Below are 16,181 nucleotides of genomic sequence, written 5' to 3' on the forward strand. Positions count from 1 at the left end.
CTGAGTAATGTATGAGGCCACATGCGTGAGTAACATATCAAGAGGTAACAAAGTCTTCACAAACTGAGAAGTCAGTCATTTGTTGTCAAACTGTGCTGCCAGACTAGAGAGAACTCCAGTGTTCAGCCTTACCCAGGGACTCCGCCAGCCTCCATGTGATTGGCCAAGGTGACATCATGTGACCACACGTCGTACTGCCATTTCTGCAGACCAATCACGCCACACAGCACGTTCCCAGAATGCACTCCCACACGCATGTTGATGTCAACTCCAGTGGCATCCCTGACTTTCCTAAATAGAAGAGAAATGGCATCACACTCCAGTGACATCCTCTCCCTTCCTTAAACTCTGGCTCATTTCCATGGTATTTTATCATTCAGAGTTCTCAGACTATGGGAAACCTGCCATGAATTCCTGCAGTGGCAGAAGATCTCTGCATTGAACCAAGAGAAAAGGCTTTTCCTTCCTCTCCCTACCAGATTAGACCACAAACTGCAGCTGTGGCTTGCACAGCCACAAGGTGGTGGACCGCAGTGACAGCATTTTGGCTTTTGGTTTCATTTTTGCAACTAAGACACATCAAGTCACTTGTTTTACATTTTCCAACCAGAATCACATGACATTGTTTTATAATGTCAGAAAATTATTGAGCTTGGATGCCACTTATAATTAGTGCTCATACAGTGTCTGTCCTCAAGGAAAATATTCTGCTAATAAAAGAACAATACAGCTTATTTGTGAGTTTAAAAATGACTTCAGCTTGAATAAGGATTAAAAATAATCATGAGATTAAAGCTTTTAAATTGTGCAAATTATTAAAAACTAAGGAGAAAATGCTTGTTTAAAAGTTTTAATAATGCATGAGGCATCATGAAAAAGAAGTTAATTAAAAATTATTTTAGGATCCTATTGTCAATTCATTAATAGGAACAAATAAAGAACTCCAATGAAGGGAAAAATGGAAATGTTTGGTAATGCTTATTTATTTCTGCCAGAAAAATACATTCATCAATTAAAGTGCTACTGCAAAAAGAAGTATACAGGAAGATGACCCTAGTTATAGGGAGAGATTTACTCCAAGAAAAAAGTATAGGAAAATGTATAGAAAAACACTGAGAGGCTGTAGAGACAGTAAAGACGACGAGACCATCAGATGCGAACTGGAATCAAAGGAATCATTAACATCCCTGAACGGCACAGGTGCATATGTCATGCTTAAATGATAAAATGCTATCATTTGGGGCATGCCAAAATGATGAAAATAAATAGATTCATGATGTCAAAGTAAACGTCATCCAAAAAATGGCATTCCTTTACTAAGTTAAAAAATGAAAATCCCCATCTTTTGGTCCAAGAAATGGAAACCCAAATGCTTGCTTGTTCATATTAGAACAAGAATAAAGAATTCTTTGAACTTGCTGAAGTGCCCCTTCCGTCACGGGCTTTATTGGGAGTCTGACACAACAACGTGTATGCTGACTACCTTATCCACCAAACTTAAACAGGTGATGTGCAACAGGAAGAATGTGGATCCTTCAGTTAGTGAGAGGAGCTCACTGGGCCATGGTCTACTCTGAAGGTAAGTTTCAGAATGAGCAGTCTGCCAATACTGCTGGGATTCCAGACGTCTAAGACAGTCATGTGTCAACAGTGAGTATAGAAAGAAAATATAGCATTTCCACACAATGCAATATATTATTCTATCATGAAAGGAGTGGGGACTGACATGCCACAACATTAATGAGACCTAAAAACATTAATGTGAAGTGGAAGAAATCAAACTCAAAAGTACGGTCACTGTAGGACTTAACTGACACGAAATATCTCGGACAAGCAAATTCACGGGGGGCAGAAAGTACAGAAGAGATTACCAAGGGCTCGGGAGTAGGTGAATGGGACACAGTTTCTGCTTTGGTGATGAAAAGGCCCTTGAAATGGATGGTGGTGATGGTTGTATAGCATTTTGATACTTAGTGTCAGAAGAATGGTTAAGAGGGTAATCTTTGTTTTATGTGTATTTTACCCCAATAGAAAATGTAACAGAAAAGATACTTCTGATGAAGGTGTGACAGGCCAGTTAATAGAAGGTAAGGATTCTCTCCCCTACAAGTTCTTCAACATGTTGGAGTAACTTAGACATAATGGAACAGGAAACTAGAGGATTCCAAAGCGGAAACCAAACTTCAGTAAAAGAGCAGATTGTTCAATCCGGTTGATAAACATAATTTTTTCATAAAATCTTTCCCAAACATATTTGAAAAGGGAAATCAAGAAAAATGCTTCATTCCAATAGAACCCATTTCACCTCCTGTTTGCAATCAACTTCCAGGCTGACTCCTGGGAGCAGGTAATAAATATGAGACATCTATTCGTTCCGCTGATTGCACTCATTTGTATCTAGCCCTGTAGATTCATGGGTAGTTACTTACCTGTGGGGGACAAAATCACAGAAATATTTCTCATTTACCAGAGGAGATAAATTATTTATTTATGGGAAGAAGCGAGGAGAACGCCATTGTTTCCACGCCCTGCACCTCCTGTAATGGAAATGCACCTTGCTGCCTACCTTTCCCATCTCAACCTTCTCATGGGTTTCTCTTCATCCCCCTCCCTTTCCTAACTGGCCCTGTCACAGCCCACAGTAACTTCCCGCTGGCCTAGTGGACGGAAACATGCAGGTCTCTCTGACGCATCGGGAGACCTCAGCCTCACTGGCCTCGGGTGGGCGGTCACATGACTCTTCCCTGGACAGTGTCGGGAAAGCCTCTGTCAACCCTCTGAACACTTCCACGGGCGACCCACACACTCATGGGCAAGACTAGCATCAGCTGCACTTGCTGTCCCCCCACTGCAGCCCTTAGTATTGCAGTCCTGAGACAGGGAATTGGAACACCAAGTGCATAACTCCAACCCTCTTTACATGGAAAAACAATACGTGGAGAAGGCAAAAATCACTTGACCAAAACACTCAAAAACTCAATCAACTGAAATCTTCCAATCATGCAATCAGCAAACAAAAGGTTCTTATCATTTATGACAAGGTTCTGGTAGCATTCTGATACTTATAATAAAAATCACCTTTTAACCTTAGGCCTTTATCCTGGACCTATCCACAGTAATGATATCATTTTGTAAATGTAGATTTTTCTCTAGAATCACAAGGAAAAACACATACAGAGCCAATGCAGAAACACATCATAGATGCAATTTGAAACTACATTAGCAGAGCTGAGCATTTTCGATTACATGAAATAACTTTGCATCAAATTTTTATATTAACTACAAACTGGTGGTTAACAAAAACTCCTGAAACATATGTGTAGTCCTGTTTGTTAGAAATCAGAGAGCTCTTAAAAGTACAGAATTTTTACTTAAGCACAAAGATGTCCTTTAATTTATAAAAAGCCACCTATGCAACAAGCAAAACAGCCTCATTCCATAGATTTCCAACAGTTTTGTTGTAATATAACATGAGTAAAGCAACACTAAACACCTGGAGAAGTCTTACTTAGTGCTGAGTTACTCACATGCCAATAAACGAGCCTCTGTATATTTATATTTAAACAAGCAACATGTATTTAATGTTAGTGGACAGAAAAACAGAAGTATAGAGTTGTACATAGTCTTCTGTACACACAGTTAATTAAAAATTAATCTTAATGAAGAATGGGATGGGAGAGGGAGTAGGAGGTGGGCCGGGAGTGGAGGTGGGAGGGTGGGTATGGGGGCAAGAACTGCTATAGTCCTAAAGCTGTACCTATGAAATTTTTATTCATTAACTAAAAGCTTTCTAAAAAAGGAAGAAAGAACCCTGCAAAGCAGGTACACTTACTTTATGGCTTCACACATATCCAGTCCCATTTTCACACAATTCTTGGCATGGTTGGGGAGAGATATGGGGAGTCCGGACACACAGTAATAGCAGTCTCCTAAGATTTTAATTCTCATGCATTCATTCTCCTGGAAGAAAAATCACAGAATTCCGTTGTCATTAAGCACTTGCATAATGCTTCGTGTTTACCGAGCATCGTCCAGCACTAGTTCCACCGACTCTCCTAAGTGTGCAGGGCTGGCAGGCAGGGCAAACTGAGAAGTACCACGCTTCCCTTCATGACTTACCCGTAATTCACATAGCCTCTGCCCAAGCAGCAAGAACAAAGCATAGGAGGAGAAACAGAAAGGCAGAGTGAATGTTCTAGAATGGTCTACACTTGATATGAGCCGAGAACAGTGGTAGGACCATTTTCTTTGGTCTGAATGGTTCCAAACACGGAAGGTGGAATGAGACATTCTATGCAGAGTATATAGTGTAGAAACTCAGAACTTAATTTGAATTAGAATCTTACATCATTCCCTGCTATGCTCAGGTTTTCTTCATTTATTTTAAAAGTGAAGCAGATTCTTTCTCGCAGACTTGTAGCTTCTGATAAGCATCTCCGCGAGGTAATAAGCTACCATTCAATAGTTCCAAGTAATTTAAAGCTTAATTCAGCTCAGAGGTTAAACTGTTTGGATATAAAGTTTAACTAATTATTTTTCTTGATTGGATTGTATCATAGATTAAATGCATTTGCATGCATCAATCCTACATCTTCTAACCTTTCCAAACAGCTTATAGACTCTTCATCAAAACACAATAAAAATAAAAGGAAACATGTGCCAGGCACAGATATTTTTTCCTGTAATAGTAACACGAGCTTGTGTATAAACTGAACAAAACTGAAATAATAAAATGAGGACTACATATTCTTTTTCGTGGGTGTGTGTCAGGTTTGATGAAGAGTTTGCACACTTTCTTCCATGGCAGATAAGGCACAAGTGAGCACGCATATTCCGTGACTGTGTATGGCTCCATAGAAACAGCACTTAGTAATCCCTGAGAACTGCAACCTAGTTCAGAAAAAGGCAGTCATGTACTACGCAGGTTTCCCTCCCATATTCCCTAAATAGATCGAATCTGAGTCTAGGAACTACAGGGTTAGTAATCAGTGTAACTGAGCTCCTCAGCTTGAGCGCACACACCTTACGTGGCATTCACCCAGAGACTGGGCTACCTCTTCCTAACAGTGCTCTCCACATCCACAAGTACCTATGTCCGAAGCAAGGTGTCCTTTTGACTGACAGTGGATGGAACATGTTATCCCAGGCTAGACCCAGAGGCTGCCTGGACAATCCACTCTTTCGAGAGAGGAAGCTACGCTGAGGATCTCTGTTATGAGTAACAAATGCTGTCCTTCCAAATGTGTTTGCCGAAGTCAGTCACCTGTGAGTGTGACCTCATCTGGCATTGGGGTTTTTATGGATGTCATTGGTTACGATGTAGTCATGCTGGAGGAAGGCGGGCTCTAGTCTAATATGACTGTGGCCCCTTTCAAAAGAGGCACCATGGACGCTGAGACACGCACATGGGGGAGAGAGTACCCTGTGACCACTCCAGTGCTGCCAGCACTCACAAAGGGACATTTGTTCTCCACGTGACAAGGCAGCTCAGCAACCATGGTCTTTTATTAATCTAAATTTTAATTCATTATTGGAGTTTCAATGTTTCTCTTTCTAGAAATGAACTCCCATAAAAAATCACCTCCTACATTTGGCTTGGTAAGTAAGTAATTCTGCAAAGCTATACTCTTACTGATTTTTTAAAACCCCCATTGAGAGACGTCATGGTCAGCCAAGCATCACTGGGCAACACATCTAGGGATTTTGACCCAAGAATGACTATGCTAACATCAGGAGGCCAGATTTCATACCAAGAGGCTTGGCTGGAATGGTCTCTATTTTGTAAAAAAGGGAACAAACCATGGGGTGAACTAAATTTAGGACTAACTCTTCCCTACACAAATAACAAAATTATTAGGCATAAGGAAGTATTTTTGTTGTTGGCAACAGTTCAAAGTCAAACAGGCTGATTCAAATGGATGTTGGGAAGTGAAGGGCTGACAAGGAGAGAAACCTTTGTCATCAACATTCCCTACAGCAGCCTTGGCAGCTCCAGTAAGGGGGCCCAGAATGGTTTTTGAGGACTTGTCATCACTTCCTATCTGTGACATTTTCCAAAACTGAGTGTATGAACGGCAAACACTGAACTTAACATTTCCGCTTAAATGGCACTACAGAGAAAGGACAACAAGGAGGCAGTAGGAGGTAAAGGGCTCACACAGAAGGTAGGGATCTCATTTCAGGGGTTCTTCCAGAATCTCACTTGCCAGTGTGAATACAGGATGGTTAGAATCAGATGAGTGGAAATGATCCTACCAACTCCTCAACATGGAAATGCCTAAAAGAGTACCTTAAAATAACACAGTGCAGAGAGATGTGAAAATCCAATCTCATGGTCTTGAATACTGAGTTATATAAGAAGCAGAAGTTTTAAAAATAGATGATAGTATGTGATAACGGTATGCCACGGCACTCCTCATTCCAGACATAGGTTGAGAGTCATTAAGACTCCATGACAAACAGTTCCAAGAGCATACAAGATACTTTTAGGAAAGAGTAAAATATTTGTAAGGGGATGGAGAAAAAAGTAAGCCAAGATTTTATGTATCTTCAAACTGGAAAGAGATCTGTAATACTCACCTTTGCAATCTGATCAAACTTTCCAAAGAGCTCATTCAGCATATGGACCAGTTCTCCTGGGGAGCAGTCACTCGCCAGCCGGGTAAAGCCCACGATGTCGGCGTATAAGATGCTGAGGGAGGAGGAGGTAAGGGACAGGGTTTACAAGCTTGTATTTGTTACAAAAGCAGTGATAATTTTCCCACTAAATGAGTGCAATTCTCTTTCATACTTTATGCTTATTGTCATAAGAAAGATGCCAATTTCCTGGCCAGAGACAAACATTTTGCTAAACTTGCTTGCTGAAATGTCCTTTTGGTGTCAGACTTCTGTGGTTACGATGGGGATTTGCTGGAGAAGAAAGTTACACTCTGGCACTTTGTCCAGCCAGGTCAATCTCTTGCTCCCACTTCCGTGTCTGGTTCACGTGGTGCACACCTTGACTTCCATTAACTGAACCAATTCTGGTGATCAGATGACTAGGTTTCTAACTGAATTGTTGTGTATATTTATATTACACAAATTTCTAAGGCAGAAGTAGCAAAATAATAAAACCCAAATCCTATTTGTTTTGATTCAAAGAAAAAAATGATATATTTTTTAAAAAAAGACTACTTAATAGTGATGACAGATGTTAATGTACCATACATTTTTAAAAAAAGACTAGAGAATGGGATTTTGGATGCTATCACCATAAAAGAATTTTAAATATTTGGGGAGATAGATACATTTACTCCAATGGATACTATACAATGTATACATGTTTCAAAACATCACATGCTATCCCATAAATATGTACAATTCTTAGATGTCAATTTGCTTTAACTATAAAGATTTACAGGAGAAGACAACTTAAGGAGAGGCCCTGGAGTGCTTGCTCCCTGTCAGGATGAAGCAGACACAGGGAGTCCTCCCAAGGCTCACAGCTTCCTTGGGATGACCTAATAAATGAAGAAGGGCACCAGCATGAGCTGGACCACACATCAGAGGCCTGCTGTAAGAAAAAGCGACACCTGTCACGGGACAGGCACAGGGCTGCTACAGTGGGGAGTCCAGCAGTCGGTCTCAGGTGACGCCCGCGTAGCCTCCCTTCCTGGGACACACAGACTAGGGGGGAAGGGTGGGATGTCTGGGGCTTTATCTCTGTCCAGCATAGAGAATCGCAGCAGTGTGCACAGCATAGCTCTCCCTCTGCGGTCATGTGGTCCTGACTCGCACGAAAGCCTTGGGAAGACGCACACATTCCTGCTAGAGGCTTGAGATTCAGATAGCGAAAACAGGGCGGCTTACCCTGTATCATTCAAGATGGCTGAACAGGGCGTAGCCACACTAACTTAACACGATCTGGCTTATGAAAAGAACAAAGGAAGGACTAGGTTTCCAGGGATCTGACTGATGGAAATTTTCAGCAAAGAAGTGAAAACAAAAACTAAAACAAAAAACAATGAAGACTGCATAGGACAAGAGGAGAGAAGACGGAGACAGTGCCGCAGCCAGCTGCTGGCTGTGCCACCACCTTACCATGCCACGGTAGGAAGAAATTGCCGTGGACCCCGACGCCCACAGTTGTAGCTGAGAGGGAATTCCACAATCACCCACTGACTGGGATCTGAGCAACGGCCAGGCTTGGAGCAGGGAAGCCGACTTGCTTCCTTCCCCTCCCCCAGTCCGTACTCAGCAGCGACCAGTCATCCAGCATCCCAGCATCATCAGAATCAGGACAACGTGCGGGCGAAGGACAGATGCCCTGCATCCTGCAGCTGTGAGCGTTTCTGAGCGTTAGCCCTGGAGCCATGTTCATGCACTTTATGCGAACAGGGGGATCCACCTCAGCTTCTGGAGACTAACACGGAAGTAGCCCATAAAAAATTCTGCTCCCACCCTGGGAGCACCGGGTAATGACCCCACTATACCCTGCAATGCCAGGACTGTAACAGTTCATCCTAAAATTTCAGGTGCCACTGGAATCTACCTGGTGGACATAAGGAAGTACCGACCGACCTGCATTCCACCTCTCTGGACTCATGCTTCACAGGAAAGCCTCCTGGACACCTTGTGGTCACCCTGTAAGACTGGAACAGAGTCCAGCTCAGTCCTCCAGTCCACAGACCAAGGCTGTTGGAACTATAAGCCATAGCACCAGTTGGACTCTCCTAGCAGGACCTGAGGAAGAGTCCATTTGTGTCATACAGTCCTACAGACACAGAAATTGGTGCACAAACCCCAGCATTGCACAGGCTTGCCAGTAGGACAGGCAGGAAGCCACCCCTGTCTTCTTCAGCATCAAAAACAGGGCCTTGGCTATCACACCTGCCACGGAGACTGACACTGAACGCTCTGTGGACCAAAGATACACACACAAGGAGACCCTTATTCATCTCAAAGCCACACTTCTACCCCTAGGAACTGCAGCAGACTAGTCTACCATGTCACTTACAGACACAGATTAAGACAAAAGACATCACTCAGACTACACTCCTAGGCCACTTAGGACCAAAGCCACAGCAACGAGCAAAGTGATACCCTGCATTCCAGCTAAACAAGAAGCTCTTTTATAATAAAACCTACTCCATAAAGAATAAAGGACAACTATGCCAGGTGGGCAGGTGTCAATGTAGGGACACAGGAGGCATGAAGAAGCAAGGTAGCATGACGCCTCCAAAGGAACACAACACTCCTCCAGAATTCGATCCTGAACTGACAGATACAGACTTCAAAATAATGAATGTAAGGAAACTCAGTGACATGCAAGAGAACACAGATAGATTAAAAAATGAAAAAACTCAATGTGGTGTGAATGAAAATATTACTAAGGAGATAGAATTCATGAGGAAGAACTAAATAAAAATTTTGGAGAGGAAATCTTCAATGAGTGAAATAAAAAATATTACTGAGAATGGACATACAGGAGAAAACAATTTATGACTTTGAGGACAAGAATTTTGAAATAACCCAATCAGACAAGAATAAAGAGAAAGGAATTAAAAAAGAATGAAGAAAGGCTCTGTGAAACATGGGATACCATTAAATGACCAAATGTTCATATTATAGGCATTCCTGAAAAAGATGAAAAGGGAAAAAACATTGAGAACCTGCTAAAGGAAATAATAGTTCAACATTTCTCAGATCTTAAAAGAAACATGGACATCCAGATACAAGAAACTCAAAGAACCCAAGCAGACTCAATCAAAAAGGCCTTCTCCAAGGCATATTGTTATCAAATTGTCAAAAGTTAAAGACAAGGAGAGAATCCTAAATACATTAACAGAAAAGCATCAGGTTGCATACAACGGAAACCCAATTAGATGAACATCAATCAGACTTCTCAGTGGAAACCCTGCAGGCAAGAAGAGAGTGAGATGATCTGTTCAACATTTTAAAGAAAAAACTTCTAATCAAGAATAGTAAGTCCAGGAAAGGTATCCTTTAAAACTGAAGGAGAAATAAAGTATTGTCCAGATAAGCAAAAACTGCGAGAATTCACCATCTGCAGACCAGCCTTATAAGAAATTCTGAAGAGCGTCCTACATTAGAAGAAAACATCATGAAAACACACGGGACCACCAAACTCACAGAGCAGGTAGAATCATTATCCAATCAAAAAATGACAGGTCAGGGCTGGCACTGTGGCTCATTTGGTTAATCCTCTGCCTGCAGCACTGGCATCCCATTTGGGCGCCGGTTCTGGTCCTGGTTGCTCCTCTTCCAGTCCAGCTCTCTGCTGTGGCATGGGAGTGCAGTGGAGGATGGCCCAAGTGCTTGGGCCCTGCACCCGCATGGGAGACCAGGAAGAAGCACCTGGCTCCTGGCTTCGGATCGGCACAGTGCCGGCTGTAGCGACCATTTGGGGAGTGAACCAACAGAAGGAAAATCTTTCTCTCTGTCTCTCTCTCACTGTCTATAACTCTACCTGTCAAATAAAAAATTAAATAAACAAATAAATAAATAAGACAGGTCTTAGTTCTTGTCTATCAGTACTAATCTTGAATGTAAATGGATTAAATTCACCAACCAGCATGATGAGGGCAGGCGTCTGCTGGTGGCCTCACTCTGCTCCTGTACTCAGCACAGGCTTGGCTTTACCCTGGGGGAAAGACTTGCTCCTCCTCGGACGAACAGGAGCTGTGGGAAGCCTCTGAAGGGACCAGGAAACTCAGGGCTGCAGGGGCAGCTGCATTCTTCATTCTGCTAGACGACCACACTCACAGCTCCCGGGCTCAGACACTGAGCCATGGTCCACAGAGAAGGAATAACTCTGCTGGCTCAGAGAAAATGCTGCATCGGAGTGGAACTGGGAGGCAGGGGACAGGTGGCTGCTTCACGTCATCCCTGTTCCTAACATCATTGTTCATGGCGCTTCCTGTGATCAAAACTTGTCGGAGTTGAACGAGCCCTAAGATCCGCTGTCTGACTGGTGCAGAGGCTATCTGGCACCATGGAAACTTAAGAAGTGAGCAGGCAACGGCGGCACAATGTTAAAGGCTCACTGAAGAGGAAGCACACGGCATCTGGATTACGGAGGAAGGAAGCCCAACCCAGACTCCGATTCAGTTTCCACTCTAGAAGGATCGTACTGGCTATACCAACGTGGACGCAGGAGGGTCAGCTAGAAACACATCCCAGGGATCCAGGAGAGCCGGGTGGCAGGTCTCTAATGAGACAAAATGGAGAGAAGTGGACAGATACGGAGCATAGGACGGAGGGCGACGTGGACTTTGCCCCTAACTTGATGTTGGAGGAAGGGTACTTGTTGAGGATGAAGAAGATGAAGTCCAGTCTCCCTTGCAGCTGTGGGGTTCAGAAACCAAGGTTTTCAGGGAGGATGACTGGGCCAGCGTTGGTGCTGCCTTCAACACCCGCTGGGAAGAGGAATCTTAGCATCACTAGCAGGGAATTAAAGTCTCGAGAGAGGGCTGCAGAGGATGGAGAGGGGCCGTGGGACAGCCTGGACAACCCTCTCACTTACAGAAGGAAGGAAACACAGCCAATGAGACGGCAGGAAGAACACAAAGAGAGCTCCATGGCAGGAAGACCAAGGTCCGGGAACTTCTGTCAGAGCAAGTAGAATCATTATCCAATCAAAAGATGACAGGTCTTAGTCCTTATCTATCAGTACTGATCTTGAATGTAAATGGAGTCAATTCACCAACCAGCGTGATGAGGGCATGCAAGTATGCAGAAGTGGTACACTGACTTGGGGCCAAGATAAGTTGGTGGGCCACCAAGGGTGGGTTTTGTGGCATGGTCAGGTGCAAGCCAGCGGGTAACAGTGTGAGGAGGCAGGGGAGGTAAGATCAATCAGAGTGCTGAACAACCGATCCAGAATTCAGGCTGTGAAAGAGAAAGAGGCCGATGCAGATTTGGATGGTCCATGCAGTTAAGGGAAGTGTACCTGCTCTTGCTTTTTATAGTATTAATTTTTATTTGCATTTAAAGATATAATGGGTTTGTGAAAGTTTCGGAGTGAATGGGGAAGATTCAGTGGATTTTGAAGACTGTTTTCAACTGGTAGTTGTTGCCTTTACATTGATTTTCATTATTATTTTATTATTTCCTTCAGATAGTAAAGAGCTAGTAAATGTTATTAACAGTGAATAAACATTTTGTTGAATGAATAATCAAAGCAGAACTAAAATTTAGTACATGACTTGTTTTTTAGTATTGTCTGCAAGACTGAAAATTCTCATTCTCGAAACCCAAATCACTCAGGATTGAGTGGACGTCTGCTTCTTTGCTTATACCTGCCCTTTTCCAGGATAAAAATATCACACGTTTTCATATTTCCCTTAGAAATAATTGGTACTGGCCGGTGCCGTGGCTCACTAGGCTAATCCTCTGCCTGCGGCACCAGCACTCTGGGTTCTAGTCCCGGTCAGGGCGCCAGATTCTGTCCTGGTTGCCCCTCTTCCAGGCCAGCTCTCTGCTGTGGCCCGGGAAGGCAGTGGAGGATGGCCCAAGTGCTTGGGCCCTGAACCCACATGGGAGACCAGGAGAAGCACCTGGCTCCTGGCTTCAGATCAGCACAGTACATGCTGGCCGTGGCGGCCATTTGGGAGATGAACCAATGGAAGGGAGACCTTTCTCTCTGTCTCTCTCTCTCACTGTCTAACTCTGCCTGTCAAAGAAAGAAAGAAAGAAAGAAAGAAAGAAAGAAAGAAAGAGAGAGAGAGAGAGAGAGAGAGAGAGAGAAAGGAAGGAAGGAAGGAAGGAAGGAAGGAAGGAAGGAAGGAAGGAAGGAAGGAAGGAAGGAAGGAAGGAAGGAAGGAAGGATTGGTACTTCAGGGAATTTAATTTTTTTAAGATTTATTTATTTATCTGAAAGTCAAAGTTGAGAGAGAGAGAGAGAGAGAGAATAATAGAGAGAGAGTGGGAACAATGTTCCATCTGCTGGTTTAATCTCCAAATGGCCATGATGCTCAGGGTTGTGCTGGGCCAAAGCCCGAAGCCAGGAGTTGCATCCGGGTTTCCCACGTGAGTGGGTAGCAGGGGCCTAAGCACTTGAACCATCCTCCACTGCTTTTTCCCAGGCCATTAGCGAGGAGCTGGATCAGACGTGGAGCAGCCTGGATATGAACTGGTGCCCATATGGGGTGCCTGCATTGCAGGTGGCAGCTTTACCCACTATGTCACAATGTTGTCCCCATGCGGTTTAAGTTTTAAGCCTTTGAGTCTTTTAAGTTAATTTGGATCTGAAACATAGTTTAAGGATTTAATGCAAGGCTGCAAATCTATTTTGGACCATCTGAGTGAAATAAAATTCAGGTTGTTTTCACCAGCAGCAGAAATGACCAAAAATGAGTTTCCAAGGCCAGGACACAAAGGACGCATGGCTTCCACCTGGCCATCTCCTGGATCTCTGTTCTCCACAGGAGACACAAGCACCACGTGGTGGGAACGCTCAAGCACCTGTGGACAGGTTCAGGAGGAACTGAGGCCTGCAGCCAGCATCAACTTGCTGATCACACAAAGAGCCACATGGAAGCACTTCCCCTAGCCGCCCCGGCTGACATGGGCCTGCAGCCTCGCAGCAGGGCTACTCGGCCATCAGGAACACTGAGGCTCAAGCCACTACATTTTGGGGTAATTAGTGACACAGAAATGGATAACTAACACAGTGGGTTTGAGACTGCCTTCCCTGGCAGGGTCTTCAATCATTTGTATAGAGGGTTTGCTCCTGGACTCGAACCCAGCTCCCCCAGGACTCCCAGGGCACCGTGTTGACACAGCTGCATCTTTCTGCACCTGTTCTGAATGCCCAGAGACTTAAAACTATTTCTTGAAATAGGACGGACTGCTGAACTTCGGACAGCTAAAGCCAGAAAAAGCAATTTCTAGAATAAGATGTTGTGAATATTTTTTCTTTAATTCTGTGTGCCCACAAGTCTGAGGGCAGAGCAGTGTTTTCGGTGGAAGTCCTGGGCAAATACCTTCTCTGGCAACTCAACTACTCCATCAAAGGGCAACCAGTGAGACAGGGACATGGGCGGGCATGGAGACTGCTGCGCTAGAGTAGAAACACCACTGCAAAGTGATGAATGGATGGGAGAAAAGTTCCAAATGCGTGGTACCAGGAACGGGGCGCAGGGGGCCTGGACAGCAGTGACAGGCCTGGGTCTGCAGTCAGGAGATGGGGTCCTAGAGGGAGCTTCCTATCTGACCACAGTGAGGGCCCTCGCAGCTCCTCTTGAGAGCTCGGGGGAGACAGAGGCCCCACACCATTCTGCCTCTTGGCTACAATCTCATGGCAGAGCCATGTCAGCTTTCCAGGGATCAGGGTCCAGGAATGACTCCAAGGGTATACATGTAATCAACCAATCCTGGAAAAGCAGTGACCCCATGATAACTCAACCTATGGACGCATCAGCCCCCTGTGGCCAAGCCCCAGAAACTCATCAGTGCTGATGGACAGAGGAAATCAAGCTTCCCCAGAGAGTGCTCGCTTCATGGGGTCCTGCACCCACAGAGCTCATCTTGAGCAACCAGTGAGTCCTGGCACCAAGAAAGCCCGCTGCATTCTGACCATCGAATTCTTAGCGTAAGGACCCCACTGTCTACCTCTCTCCCTTGGTGGCTGTTGGACAGGCAGGGCTATGAGGGACGACCACATGCCAGCTAGTACAGGGGCTCCTATTTGCTTCTCTGAATGTCAAGGCCCAGCTGAGAGGCAGTGGGCAGGCTGGGTGGATTGGGAGCTATTCCACTGCAAAAGACCACCCCAGGAAGGGGAGGCAATGCACTCAGATGCGGGTCCCTCTGACAAAGGCTCCCTGGGGCCCCAGACGTCCAGGCCTGCCCAGCAGGGCCAGCAGCCCAGCCTACCTGACGTTGGTGTGCCGCTTCACGTACAGGTTGTGGAAGTTGTTCGTGTTTTCCATGTGGCCCGCCTTGGGGCCTTGCAGTCTCTGGATGATCTCCGCCTTCATTTCCATGGCGATGTGAGCTGGCAGCAAGGAGAGCAGCAGCCGCTCCTGCAACAGGGCGGCAAGAGAGAACCCAGCCATTTCAGAGAGGGAAGGTGGCCCCCCAGCAAGACTTCAAATCACCGGCTTGTAACAGGGCCAATCTGAGCTCTCTTTCCGACAAGCTCAAACACGGGTTCTGGAAACACAGACTGAAAATGAAATCAAATTTCCTAAGGTCAGACTGTGTCTCTGCAGTATTTATTATTTATTGAGTTCTAAGTATGTATTGTTCAGTGTGAGAATGAAGGAAGACAAAGTTATTTCCCCAAGGGCATTCTTCATCTATCTTGATTTTACAGTGGCAAAGCAGAAATAATACGAAAATTCCAGAAAACAGAGGTCAGTCTAAGATGGAAACACTCATTTCTGTCTCCTTGTTCATTTGAGAGATAAAGTACAAGCTTTATTGACTTTGCAAAGTCAACTACTATTCCACACTTCTTAAATAAGAGAGTCAAATATTTTGAAATATTTCATTATCTCTAGAGGAACATCTAATCCCCTTTAGTGATTCTAAAGTATTTTTAAAACAGAGTGAAAAAAATCATTTCTGTAAAAGGTCATCCATAAGAAGTTACAGTGGAACACAAAGAAATAATAGCCCATGAGTTTTTCATGTGCTTTCGGTCTTTAAATTTGGTAAATCCAGTAAATACTTCAATATATACTCATTTTAGTCAAACAGGCATTTTTCCATTCTCTTCAAGGAGAAAAAGTAATTTTTTTTCCTGAGGAGAGATATCACAGAAGGGCAATCCTGGAAGGTTTATATCGACCCAAAAGTAAATGTTAACCTATTGTAGAAAATGCCATATTCTTCAGCTATTGCGGAGTTTAGTAACTGCTATTCAGTGTCGATAGACAACTGCTCAATGACACACTTTCACCATCACCCACATTCTCTCCTTTTCCTTCTCTTCTTCTTCTTCCCTTCCCCCTCATTTATTTTGGACTAACTGGTAAGAGTTGGGGCAGAGAGAAAGCGAGGCTTTGCTTTCGGGTTCACAGTGCCAGGTTCCCATCTCCTGGGTCCACTCCAGTGTGCATCCCTTTGGTGGCTGTTAGGAACTTCCACCAAAGGAGCCCAGGGAATGCCAGTCCTGGCCTGCTCTTGGACAAAACAAGTGCAAAGGCAACAGGACACCCAGTGCAGGATGAAGA

General features: G+C 44.3%; 1 protein-coding gene across 3 annotated transcripts in view; it reads right to left on the bottom strand.

Moving 5' to 3' along the window:
- ADCY2 (adenylate cyclase 2) overlaps positions 1-16,181 on the bottom strand; it is a 411,933-nt gene that overhangs the window by 101,607 nt on the left and 294,145 nt on the right. For all 3 annotated transcript variants that reach the window (XR_016220868.1, XM_051853662.3, XM_051853663.3), the window contains 4 exons: positions 14,878-15,026; positions 6,580-6,691; positions 3,833-3,960; positions 133-291 (listed from right to left, as the gene is read on the bottom strand). Coding sequence is in view for 2 of the 3 variants with exons in the window: in XM_051853662.3 (XP_051709622.1) it covers positions 133-291; positions 3,833-3,960; positions 6,580-6,691; positions 14,878-15,026 (548 nt within the window). In the remaining variant the exon portion in view is untranslated. The remainder of the gene's footprint in view (positions 1-132; positions 292-3,832; positions 3,961-6,579; positions 6,692-14,877; positions 15,027-16,181) is intronic.

This window comes from Oryctolagus cuniculus, chromosome 14 (assembly GCF_051225735.1).
Source record: "Oryctolagus cuniculus isolate XC-2025 breed Fujian yellow rabbit chromosome 14, ASM5122573v1, whole genome shotgun sequence".
NCBI classification, from domain to species: domain Eukaryota; kingdom Metazoa; phylum Chordata; class Mammalia; order Lagomorpha; family Leporidae; genus Oryctolagus; species Oryctolagus cuniculus.